This window comes from Perkinsus marinus (assembly GCF_000006405.1).
Source record: "Perkinsus marinus ATCC 50983 genomic scaffold scf_1104296927884, whole genome shotgun sequence".
Taxonomy (NCBI): Eukaryota; Perkinsozoa; order Perkinsida; family Perkinsidae; genus Perkinsus; species Perkinsus marinus.
Window position 1 is genome coordinate 463,932 of NW_003217015.1, and position 11,310 is coordinate 475,241.

An 11,310-nucleotide genomic window follows, 5' to 3' on the forward strand; every position below is an offset into this window, starting at 1 on the left:
ATGTGTCTCGTTCACTACAAAAATCTGATGTTATCCGGTCTTTTCCCAACCCAAGCGGAAGAAGATGGTGCAGCCTGGATGTCTCGTTGTAACATCCTAGTTCCCACCCCCATCGAGACTTCACACAACGCACTCTGTACACACACAACTCGCCGTACCTTCACAGCCAATCAACGATACGGAGGGGTAAATACGTGCAAAAGGTGTGGTTTCAATATGTGTAGACTTCATTCAAGATTCGCATAACGATCCATCATCTCCGCAACCGTAATGAACTTATGCGACACTGCTTCTTCGGTGACGTCGACTTGGCGTAGTCCAGACCTGATCCACAACACAATGCATGATGCCGTGCTTGGACGCATCTTCTCACCGTGTTTCGTCTATGACAAAGTCGCCCATCCCACTAAGTTCTAATGGATCCGCATCAGGCTCTCTACTCGAGTTTATCTGACATCCTATAGCAGTGGTCGTGATGACTTCGAGTTTATGACCAGACGGATCGGTGTACCTGAGCACATCACAGTGATCAAACCAGCTGCTATAAATGCGTCGTGTCACCATCCTCCAGCGTTTCGGTGATAATGACCAGCAAAGATTGCCTTCACCCCCGCCTCTGAAGCGAGATGCAGGAGCCTTCCCCTGACGGATTGCGGCATATTAAAGTAACCGTCATGCTCGTTAGGATCCTTTATAAAGGGTGCGACATGTGTTAAGAGTATCTGTGTGTCGTCCTCACCCATCGCCCTGGTCTATGACCTCCTCTACTTACAATGTGCGTATACTTGGCTCTAGATGCCTCCTTCAATGTAGACTCAAGCCATTCCCACTGCTTCTCGTCCAACTCGGCAACATCATCCGGCCCAGTCTCCCCTTCACGGGCCGCTCTATCCCTACCCCACGGCAAAATAGAGTTGGTGACCACGAAGAGGACACCACCAACTACAACAGATCTAGTCGGTGCAACTAGAATGGACGAGTCGAGCTACCTGTGAAGGTGTAGTAATCATCGCCGAAGTCCTTTGAGTAGAGTGCTATGGTCCGACTGTTGGGCCGATTGCCAACATCATGGTTACCGCATAGGCAAAGCAAGGGGATATCTTCAACTATTTTCCCCATAACGTCCATGTACGACTTAACCTAGCCAGGAGCATCAGCTACCAAGTAACATTCACATACGAAGAGCACATCTGAGAGCCGGAGTCAACCAGCGTTACTACCTGCTCTTGACGAACACCTTCCTGATCGGGCCAAGCGTTTATTAGATCACCGCATACTACTACGAACTTCGGTTTCAATTCGTTGATGAACGATATGGATCGCGAGGCCATCTCAACCTACACATCCGCACAGCATGTCTACTTTAGTCAAAACTCAGGTAATCATATGGGCAGTCTATGGCCGTGAGAAGGAGATGCGACTACCTCCTCGTCCCACTCTCTATCAGCATGGAACATGCCTAGTTGTGTGTCAGCCATCTGTACGAAGGAGAACGGCCCCTGCCACTTGGTGGAAGAGCCTTCGGAAGCATCATGTACCCTATCGTGGACCACTCGGAATCTATTTTCCATTAAGTAGTACAGTAGGATACGAAACAAAGTAGAACTGCAAGGATAGAGCAGAGGTTGCCACCGGCGAGCATCGAACATAGGAATACTCAGACCACCGATCCTTGCCGCCTACGAGGAACCAGAGAGATGGTATGAAAACGGAGACATGAGTATGAGCAGGAATTAGCACGTAAAGTAGTAGCCAGTAATTGTATATTGCTTCACGAGCTCATTTTTCCGCAGCAGCACGATCACCAATACAGAGAGGCCTCACGTTGGCCTTGATGTACGCGAGGTATTCCCACAAGTCTTAGGGGCACCCTCACCCCTACGGGTCCTTAGCCCGACCATATAGTTATCTATGCGTATCTCCAAGCAACGAACGTCCGTTGAACTCAGTCTCTTGTAGACCGGTCGAAACGCCGTGATGATCCGGGCTTGGCCGAGGGTCTCTATTGCGGCCGCTACCCCATCAGATAGACCCGAGCTGAGGTTGGACGCTCTCTCTTAGAGATACTAAGTGATGCCTTCCCCAAACCAACCTCTGCTACGGGTGCTCCCAGTTTCGGAACCCATCTATTGAGACCTCACGTGATGCCTTCGCAAGCATTGTTTACGGCGCAAGATGGCGAATTACGTGGCGCGGCGCGACGCAACTACCGAACGAAGCAGTGGGCCTGTTTCACAAGGATACTTAAGGCGCCTTAAGTATTCCTAAACTTAAGGCGCCTTAACGTGCTTACTTAAGTAGTGAAATAGGATGTCCTAATTACTCAAGGTATACTTTAGCCATTACTTGAGTTTAAGGCGCAATTTGCTCCTATGAAACAGGCCCAGTAAGACGTCGCTTCCCATCGTAAATGCCTTCGCGCGCACCTTTTGCACCGTCAGTGGATGTTCACTAGCCATTCGCAAATGATGTTTATTGGATCTCAGTGTCATCACAGGAAAGCATCGTTAATCTGCCGATATCTATTCCTGAACATGTTATCGTTAGTGGAGGGGATGGTCCATGGTCACTCGCCCTGTACAATGTAGGTTGTTTTATGATATCAGCTCGGATAAGCAAGCCTCCTCAAGAATGCTCTCAAAAGTCAGCCCAGCGAAGGATGACACCCAGCACTAGAGGAATCCCACGGGCGGCTGATAAGAAGGTGGTCAGGGCTCATCGACTTTATAGCGCCTAGCTCTCTGGGGTCGTCGGAACTAAATTAGTTGGTATATTTCTCAAGGCCACGCGGACGCCCCTCGTGAACCTAAGCGGTGTTACGTAATGCCTTTCTGTGATGAGCGTGTTAGGCTGCTAGGACCTGCTCTGAATCTAATTGTAGAGCTCGGGCAGACAGCGTGTGTAGACACATGATGTTTGTTGTGTCTCTCGAGAAGATCCCGGTGTAACCTCTAGGATAGTCTTGATATTATCGAGCCTGCGCTACCGATACTGTGACAGGCGAGTGTACGTCTACCACATTCGCCTGTCGCATGCACCTTGGTTTGATGAGCTCTGCCTTCTGGGTCGGTCACCTGTAGCGCAGCTGTCACTTCGGTCGAGCTCACTTGTTCGTTTCGCTGTTTTAGCGGGGTAATACCATGCGAGAAAAGAGTCGCGGTCGAATTTTCAAACTCAAGCTCATCACGCCGGCCAATCTCGAAGATCTTGCGGTCATACGGCACAACCTGCGAGAGTCAGTAAAGCTGATGGACACCAAGTAAGAGTCTATCATATTCCTATTGCACTTCCTTCTTGATAGATTCTCCATCCCATGGGAGGATGCTCAAGGCGCCGCCGATCAGGACTTGCATCATGTCCAGGTTAGTACTGCCTACCACGCTCGGTTCAGTTCGTCACAGTGTGGGAAAATATGCGCATGTGTCGGCAACAATATGAACCTTCGAGGAAATTTTCGGAAATTCTTATTGGTTTCTGACCACTCCTACCTAGATCCGTATATAAACTCCTATACTAAGTGAAGAAACCTCAACTGAGGGAAGCGAACATAAATTCCTTCAACACTGTTCCTCCGTCGCAGGCCGCCACGTCAGTAGAGATGCTCAAGGCAGCTCTAGCGGAGGACGAATCGCAAGTTGCATTGCTGCCCACCCCTGGAGGTATATTCCCACTTATATCACCGACTGTGGACTCCCAATCTCATCAGAATCTCGAACTTCGTCCCCTATGGAGCCGGCATCTCGCGCTCCGCAATCACCAGTATCAGAATCGGCTCTTCCTCAAACATTGGTACCACCTCTCGGTCGTCACGGTGGTTCTGGTGGTAACGGCTTGTGTGGGCATAGTGATGCTCATTATGTGCTCAGATGCTCCGCCGATGGACACTGTTATCTTCGATGAATCGGGCGACTCGGCTGCTGAGCAGTCTGTTCTCGACCGATCCGAACCGCCCCCTGGTTCTGATGACAGAGGCGATGGTGATGGTACATCTGAGTACATGTCCTAGAATGATGACCAGTAGATACGGTATCTCGCAGTGAATCGGTATCTAGCTTCGCAACGCGCGGTAAAACTATCACTGGTCTTCATGTGAGTGTCACTTCACGGGCGTTGGTCCGAAACGTTTGAGTAGATGCGCCAGCGACTGAAGAATATCTTTAATAAGGATCGCCGAGGCTCTAATGGGAATGAATCTACCACCAGCGGTGGCGGAGCAGCGTCCATACCAGTGGTGCCACTGCTCACGAGCGTTCCCTTTTCCAGGACTCCTTGCGTGAGCACAGTTGAAAATAGTGTTACGTTAGACGCTACTGGCCAGGTTCTGCAGCTCAGCGAGATGAGCCTCCCTAGTGATTGCGTAGTATCTCAACTCACTGTGTGCGGGTCTTGTGGAGACATAGCAGCTGGTAAGAATATTGGGTTTATGTTCCGTGGCGTTGACGTTGTTGACTTGTACCTATTCGCTCGGCAGTCTCAAGTTGTTGGAGGAGATGGACGGGGTATCAACGCTCGAGCATATTCTGATACCCTTAGTGGGATCGGATATTATTCGAGAGCACTACGTGTGCGGACTTTTCCTAGTCCGCACTACTGTGATCTGACTCAATGCTTTCTTCAATGACGATCATTTTACCTATCAGGTTGCATTAGTGGTGAGATCTACCTCTGGACCAGGGAATACGGTTCGGTATACACTAAGAACGCCGAGACCATACTAAAGGGTAGTAGTAGTAGTAGTAGTAGTAGTAATACTAATAGTAATACTAATAGTAATAGTAGTAGTAGTAGTGCTACTGGAGCTTGTATTCACCTACACTCATCAGGTCACGTTGACAGTATATCATGTTTGCACTGGGCAGCTAGAGGTCAGCTTATCAGCTGCTCACTCGATGCTTCGACTTGCATCTGGATGCCGAGAGAATCCAAGCGTCCCGTCTACACTCTACGTCATTTTGCACACAGTAGTTCTCCATCTAGTAAAGGGACACTGATACCCACCTATGCTAGTGAGTGATGGTGTAATCGAGCCAAGAATGCTGGCGGGATAGGTACGGCGCCAGCAGCTAAGGACTCAAACAAGAGATTTCTGATGATAGCATGCGCGGATGGGACCATTGAGATGTACCGATGGATGGCCCCGTGACTGGATTATCGGTTTAGTTACTCTATGGCCGAGAATGCTCGGGAGCAGCCTCATCTGAGGCATCGGGTGAAGATCGATCAAATGGCTACCTGCGTGGCGCTGTCTCCAGATGGTAGGCTCTTGTTCCTCATCTAGTCAGGCTCGCCAGCACTGGTCGGGCTTGTCAGGGTCCCAGATAGCTGTGGGGTCGGCAGTGGGTACAGTATCGTTGTTCTTGATGAAGTCCTTGAGGGGGGAGGGAGTGTTTGACTGCCGCAATCGGGCAGGTAAACTCCGTAATGGTCGGAAGGTTACTTCTATACAGTGGGATGCATCGGGCCAGAGGTAAGCCCCTTGTTGGAATATATCCTGGAGTTCCTCACCTGAGCTCGAGAGTTTTCTCAATTGTTATCGAAGTTTGTAGACGAACTCGGGTAGAAGTGCGCAGAAACTAACAATAATTTCCCATATTTTCCTAAAAATTCTCATGTAGTTGACCATGTGCACACTGTGTAGGCCTATCGCAGCAACTGCTACTGGTTACAGTCCTGATGCTGTGAGGTCAGGTTATTGGTGTGTTGCGGAGATTCTCGAGTGAGGATTGTACATCTGAGAGACCTGTCGAAACGAACCAAATTCAAGTCATCGCTATACTACACTAATCAGAGCATGATGCTGATGGCCACTTGGTCGGCAGGGTCAACGAAGAGGGTTCTTTCAGTCGGAGAGACCGGATGGTGAGTATCCCCTACACTTGCTACTGTTACTATCTGTCGCGGCTCAGTGTGCATTCAAAATCTGGCGAATAGAAATGAGCTATCATCAGCAACTGATTAGGCGATTAGTCTTTGCGTAATGGGCTTGCAAAATCATAATTTCTGTAGAGTATTAGAGGGCGTGACGTTGTTAGTGTTCCCCATAGGTTTTGTGGATGGAGTGTCGATTACGCCACTAAAGATACCAATCAGGCCCCTTTGGTATGCCACTTGCTAGACGGTATAGGTGAGGTTAGACCATCTGGTGATTGCAGTGATACACCTGCCAGGTCGACGACAATCCGACAGGACCACATCGCTAACCCCTCCGGAATCCCCGTCTTTGCAGTCTCAGCCTCTCTCATCACCACGCCACGCTGCAGGTTCCCAGTCCGGCTCGGCATTTTGTACAGCATCCTTTCTCTGTAAGGAGGGCTGCTGCTGCTGCTGATCCCTGGCAGCATGAGGATCTGTGTAGGTCCAGTACGACAGGCTTTGTCAGGGCATCCTCTGGTTGATACAGTATTTGGTAGAGTTGGTCGCAGTGCCGAATGTAGGGCGTTTGGGGAATACTAGTGACTTCGGGTTCCCTCAGGTTTTTCTCTGCTGGCAGTTGCAACATCTAGCGGTGTGATTCGTCTTTGCCTCGATCTGTCCGCGGCTGAGTGGCAGCAGAATCGCGCTCATCATCTGTTGCCGATCGGCCACAGCGCCCTACAGGTGTTCACATCTCGGTCTAGCTAGACCGACTCAGAGTTTTTTTGGAATGAACGATATCATTGCTGTTCTTTGGCTAATTAGCACCACTGTCCACCACTTGAGTGTATCGTTCGCTACATTATCATCAGCAAGTTCTAATTGACTAAGCAGCTGGGAGAAAGTCGACTGTGATCGACCACCGCACTGAACGTTGCTGATGATCATCACCCCGTGAATCTGCCGTGAATTTCAGCAGCCATATTATGAGCATTTTCAGTGCCTTTCTGAAGTACATGCGTTATTATAGTGACCAATGTGTTTTCGTTTTACTTTTTCTGATACCTCCACGTTTTCGATGTCTACTACCACGACTAGTACTGCAACAACTACAGAGGCTATCGCTCCGTCCGCTGGGATAGAGATCTATGACTACCACACCAAAGAGCAAGGGGACATTTTTAGAGACACCCAACTTCGTTATCTCGCCTTTGCTCAGCGCATTCTTCGTGTGGTGAGTAATGCATTCATTGATCGTCACATCGCTTATTGTTATGTCTGAGTAGATTACACCGTCGGCTAGACAAGTTAGATACCTAGCGTTCACCTCTGATGTAGGCGAGGCCTTCCGTCCAGTAGTCCCTAGGTGGCTTGTCAATACCTCTTATGCTGCTACGGTTGGATATATCTTTGTGAGGAGGAATATGCTTTCACTTCTCGCATGGTGAATGTTAGGGTGACATCGGCTATTCTACCTGGCTTGAGTATAAGCGTACCAAGGATCTTGCTGATCACAAAATTCGGGTATGGACTGCGGCAGCTAAGGCCACTACCTTTCAAATGGTAGCTAGTTTGGCTCTGCCCTTTGCTATTATGTAAAACTTCCCCGTTTAGATGCGTCCACACTGTTGGTTTTTTTTCTGTCAGTCATTCTACTGTACACTATTCTGGTGTTGTGCTCCGTCGTATGGCTGTCAAGAACGCACGCCTACTTCAAGGGGGCCCTACCATTATTGGTTTGGCAATTGTCCCTTGTAAGTATGTAGCTCTGCTGGCCTGCATGTGAATGCGTATCAGCACTGTCACCACGCGTGAAATTGCAGTTCTGGTCGACAGTGTGATTCATCAACTCGTATTTTCAGTCCTTCCCACTGTATGCGATAAGCCTATCGAACACGGTGTTGATCTCATCTTCGAAAAGTGGGGTCCTAAGATAGTTAGCGAGGATGTAGCCAGGACTAAGGAGAAAGAGGAGTGATCAGTCCACTGACAGTAGCATTAGCACCAGTATCGCTCATCGTTATTTGCAAATGTTAAGAAAATATCTTTTTGCGCGACTGAATTGTGTTCATCGAGTAAGCCTATGTGAATTCTATCACGCAGACAACGATCGTGAGATAGAACTCCCTACCTATTGGCGGGTACTGGTCTCGAGCCTCAGCAGTGGGGGTATAGCCTCTATAGCTGCTGAAACGGCTACGTTGTGAGATCCACAGCATGGAACAATATATGTGATCGCTGGAGACTCCGAGAGATCGTATTAGGCTTATTCCGGTGTTTCGCCATCCTAACTTCGCGACGTGAGCAGTGTGTCTCATGAATACCTTTCGTAAGGGGGAGTACAATGACCACGATCCAGTCATACTCGTTCAAGTTACGGGATGCTCAAAGACTTGAAGTTCATCAGAGAATGACCAAGAAGCAATGAAGAATTAGAATCGGATACGAAGTCCACCTTCGCCCTTTGTAATGGGAAGAAAATAAGATGAAGAACACACAGTCTTGCTCTGCCTCGTAGCATACGAGCCAGAACAAGACTATGTGTTCTACTCGTCGGACACTTGCCCTTTAGTATCGGGGTCGTGGAGAAAATCCGAAATGACCAGTCTAATCTGAATTATTGCAGCTTGATACGGCTGATAATTCATAATATATAACTTGGTTCTATGGTGTAACGGTTAGCACTCCAGACTCTGAATCTGGCGATCTGGGTTCAAATTCCGGTAGAACCTTTATGCGGATACAGACCAGGTTACTATTCCTGCATACCTTACAATGTAAGGCTTACATTGATCACGATATTGACAAAAGCAGTAAAATACAAAACAATTCGTCAATTCAATATCAATAGGTCGATAGTATCGACCGTCTCGACTCAAAATGGTCCTTCGATCAGATCACTGCTCCACGTCATTAGACTCGCCTTGCATGCCTGGAGGTGGATCGTTGACCAGACAAAAACGGTCTTCATCCCCAGCTCTAAGGCTATGCCCAAGCGATTCCACTAAAATACGTTATGATCTGATACACTGACACTGACGAACGCAATTCTCCTCTCCGAAAATGAGCTAGAAGAAACGACAGTAGAGATGCTTAAGCTTTCATAGCCGTCTGGATCTCCTCCCAAACCTAAAACGTGATACAATGCGAAGACAATAGCAGAGAACATCTGAATTACCTTTTCCATACCCTGGTTGGCATCCACGTGCTCGACAACCTTCGTCGGGGCATAGTGCGCAACAATGGGCTCAGTTTGCGAATGATAGGCGGACAACCTGACCATTACCGCGATGTCAACACATTCCGTGAGCTGTGATCAGTGAACGAAAGGTCTACCTGGTCTTGAGGGCCTCAGCAGTATCATCAGGGCGCTGTATGAGAGGCTCACCAGTGACGTCATCGAGCATGTTGGTGGCATCAGGGGCGGCGCCAGCGGGCAGAGACTTCGGGGGATTGAACCTGTTAAGCGAGCATGATACAAATCGACAGATCAAAGGGTACGTCATAACCGCACTCACTTGACATGATAAGAACGTCCACTGGGCTTGTGGATCCATCGACCGCAAATCCTCTCCTCGAGCACAGAGTCGGGTAGATCGAGAACGATGACCTGAGACATGTCACAGTATTCGTTGGTGAAATCAAGGGTATGCACGAAAGCGTCAGTATTGCGTTACCGGCAGAAATGCGAGTAGAGCTACTACCTTGGTAACACGCTCACCGTTTTCAGCGAGCATGGCGTCGAGCGCAGTTGCTTGCTCAACGGTGCGCGGGAAGCCATCGAGAATGAAACCCCAACCGGCATCTATCTCCTGAATCCTGCAAAGTTGATAGATGCCGACATGCAGGTCACAGAGTTTTCGAGGGTAGTATCATCATCACCTGTCCTTGATGATCCCGATGACGATCTCATCGCTGACGAGCTCGCCGCGGGCCATCACATCCTTGGCCTTCAGTCCAATAGGGGTCTCGGCAGCGACGGCAGCCCGGAGCATGTCGCCGGTCGAGAGCTGGGGGATCTTGTAAGCTGAACATGAGCAATTTGATATCACACCAACACTTAGCCATCGAGAGTAACAACCCATTGAGTATTACTTTCCTCCATCTTGGGCCCTTGAGTGCCCTTACCGGCACCTGGGGGTCCAAATAGTATGACAATCTTTCGCCACTGCTTGGGGGGCTGTTCAGAACCGCGGAGACCGGAAGACATTAATCGATCGATACGGAGCAAACTGAGTAGCGTTCCTTGGCTCAGTGACTCGCGCCCACAGATCGCTCAGTCCACAACTCGAATTTGAATAGCACTTCCCCTTCAGCCATTTCGTTTCTATTACTAGTGAACTATGGAACTCAAACAAACCACACGAAATCGATTACAACCCAAACGGAATTTGCCGGTGACGGGCTCACTTTGAAAAACTAGCACGGACTCGGTAAACCCTTTTGACGTTAATTAGAATAATTTCATCGTCAAGGAGTATATGTATGATTCTCTATTTCGCTATGATCCCGTTGTTTGTTAGCGGTGGGTGGGATTCGAACCCTAGACTGGTTAATTTCGTGGCGCGTGACGGTGACAAAAAGCATCGCAGGCCACTTCATCAGGCTCACCCGTATGAGTCCTGCGACGGACGTCTCAATAAAGCCGCTCTTTCCCTACGGGCGGAGATTATATCGGGTGATCTTTCCAAAATGGAACCGGTGTTTTCACGGTATAGCAAGTACTAGGCCGGCAAGCATAACTCAGTGGGCCGATATTCAAAACCCTATAGGTTCCTATACTGTGGTAGTGGAAATGAGATACTGAAGTATAGCATCAGTGCGGAACGACTAGTGAAAGTATTGTGTGGACATGAGGATGCTGTTGCTGGCCTTTGCCTCAACGCCGAGTGCGATCTAGTCGGTAAGTGAGTTCAGCCCAAAGAGCCGTTTACACCTATTCGCACTAGGTTGCAGTTTGGATGGTACTATAAGAGCTTGTAAAGAGGATATATGCTCGAGAGTCCATCATTGCGTCATGGACACTGGTAAGGCCGGGGACGTCTGGTATTACCCAGTGGCGGTAGCATTTGTACTGAGACGTTCTTGATGGAAGTCCATGATGGTCAGGACTATGTAGTGTATTGAGTTCATCGGCTATTCAATGCCGTACTGAAACCCGAAGGGCTACTGTAATGACCTCCGCCTGCCTTGTTGATGCACCAGTAGTGTATCTTCAACTGGCTTGGCGGCAGGAGGGCTGTACTCAGTGAGAGAGGGTCACCCCTGGTCGTTGACGAAGAGATAGGATTTCTTGGGCGTCGGCAATTGTGATGGAGGGGACCGCTAGGAGTCCCCTGTGGTGGGGAAGGGGTTCGGCTGTATAGAGTAGCGCAAGGTAAGGTCGGAAGGAGAAGCGGTATGGCTTTGCAGCTTTGCAAAGTGGAAGAGAGGCTTTCCTCATTAGTACTGTGTAAA

The 11,310-nt window shown here is 49.0% G+C and overlaps 4 protein-coding genes and 1 non-coding gene across 5 annotated transcripts; 3 read left to right on the forward strand and 2 right to left on the reverse strand.

Moving 5' to 3' along the window:
- Positions 1-171: 171 nt before the first annotated feature.
- Pmar_PMAR010177 (conserved hypothetical protein) lies at positions 172-1,571 on the reverse strand (the record flags this gene model as incomplete). Its single annotated transcript, XM_002788595.1, has 7 exons — positions 172-324; positions 374-511; positions 562-722; positions 773-942; positions 990-1,140; positions 1,221-1,337; positions 1,425-1,571. The coding sequence occupies 7 exons, from the start codon at positions 1,569-1,571 to the stop codon at positions 228-230; spliced, it is 981 nt and encodes a 326-aa protein (XP_002788641.1). The 3' UTR covers positions 172-227.
- Positions 1,572-2,586: 1,015 nt separating this feature from the next.
- Positions 2,587-6,854, forward strand: Pmar_PMAR010178 (WD repeat domain containing protein). Its single transcript, XM_002788596.1, has 19 exons — positions 2,587-2,704; positions 3,129-3,259; positions 3,302-3,362; positions 3,581-3,659; positions 3,707-3,823; positions 3,867-3,977; positions 4,022-4,089; positions 4,133-4,273; positions 4,319-4,406; positions 4,641-4,721; positions 4,824-5,006; positions 5,049-5,121; positions 5,161-5,255; positions 5,311-5,467; positions 5,689-5,859; positions 6,045-6,124; positions 6,168-6,302; positions 6,356-6,430; positions 6,473-6,854. Exons 1-19 carry the CDS (start codon positions 2,597-2,599, stop codon positions 6,619-6,621), a joined length of 2,103 nt encoding a protein of 700 aa, XP_002788642.1. The 5' UTR covers positions 2,587-2,596; the 3' UTR covers positions 6,622-6,854.
- Positions 6,855-6,911: 57 nt separating this feature from the next.
- Pmar_PMAR010179 (conserved hypothetical protein) lies at positions 6,912-7,904 on the forward strand. Its single transcript, XM_002788597.1, has 5 exons — positions 6,912-7,087; positions 7,140-7,265; positions 7,309-7,448; positions 7,501-7,607; positions 7,716-7,904. Exons 1-5 carry the CDS (start codon positions 6,932-6,934, stop codon positions 7,829-7,831), a joined length of 645 nt encoding a protein of 214 aa, XP_002788643.1. The 5' UTR covers positions 6,912-6,931; the 3' UTR covers positions 7,832-7,904.
- A 609-nt stretch (positions 7,905-8,513) lies between these two features.
- Positions 8,514-8,585, forward strand: Pmar_PMAR010180. Its single transcript has one exon. It is a non-coding gene; the product is annotated as a tRNA-Gln (tRNA).
- Positions 8,586-8,917: 332 nt separating this feature from the next.
- On the reverse strand, positions 8,918-10,073 carry Pmar_PMAR010181 (type 2 adenylate kinase, putative). Its single transcript, XM_002788598.1, has 7 exons — positions 9,949-10,073; positions 9,736-9,880; positions 9,558-9,672; positions 9,372-9,463; positions 9,190-9,312; positions 9,032-9,128; positions 8,918-8,982 (listed from the first exon to the last, which is right to left on the reverse strand). The coding sequence occupies exons 1-7, from the start codon at positions 10,061-10,063 to the stop codon at positions 8,947-8,949; spliced, it is 723 nt and encodes a 240-aa protein (XP_002788644.1). The 5' UTR covers positions 10,064-10,073; the 3' UTR covers positions 8,918-8,946.
- Between the last annotated feature and the right edge of the window lie 1,237 nt (positions 10,074-11,310).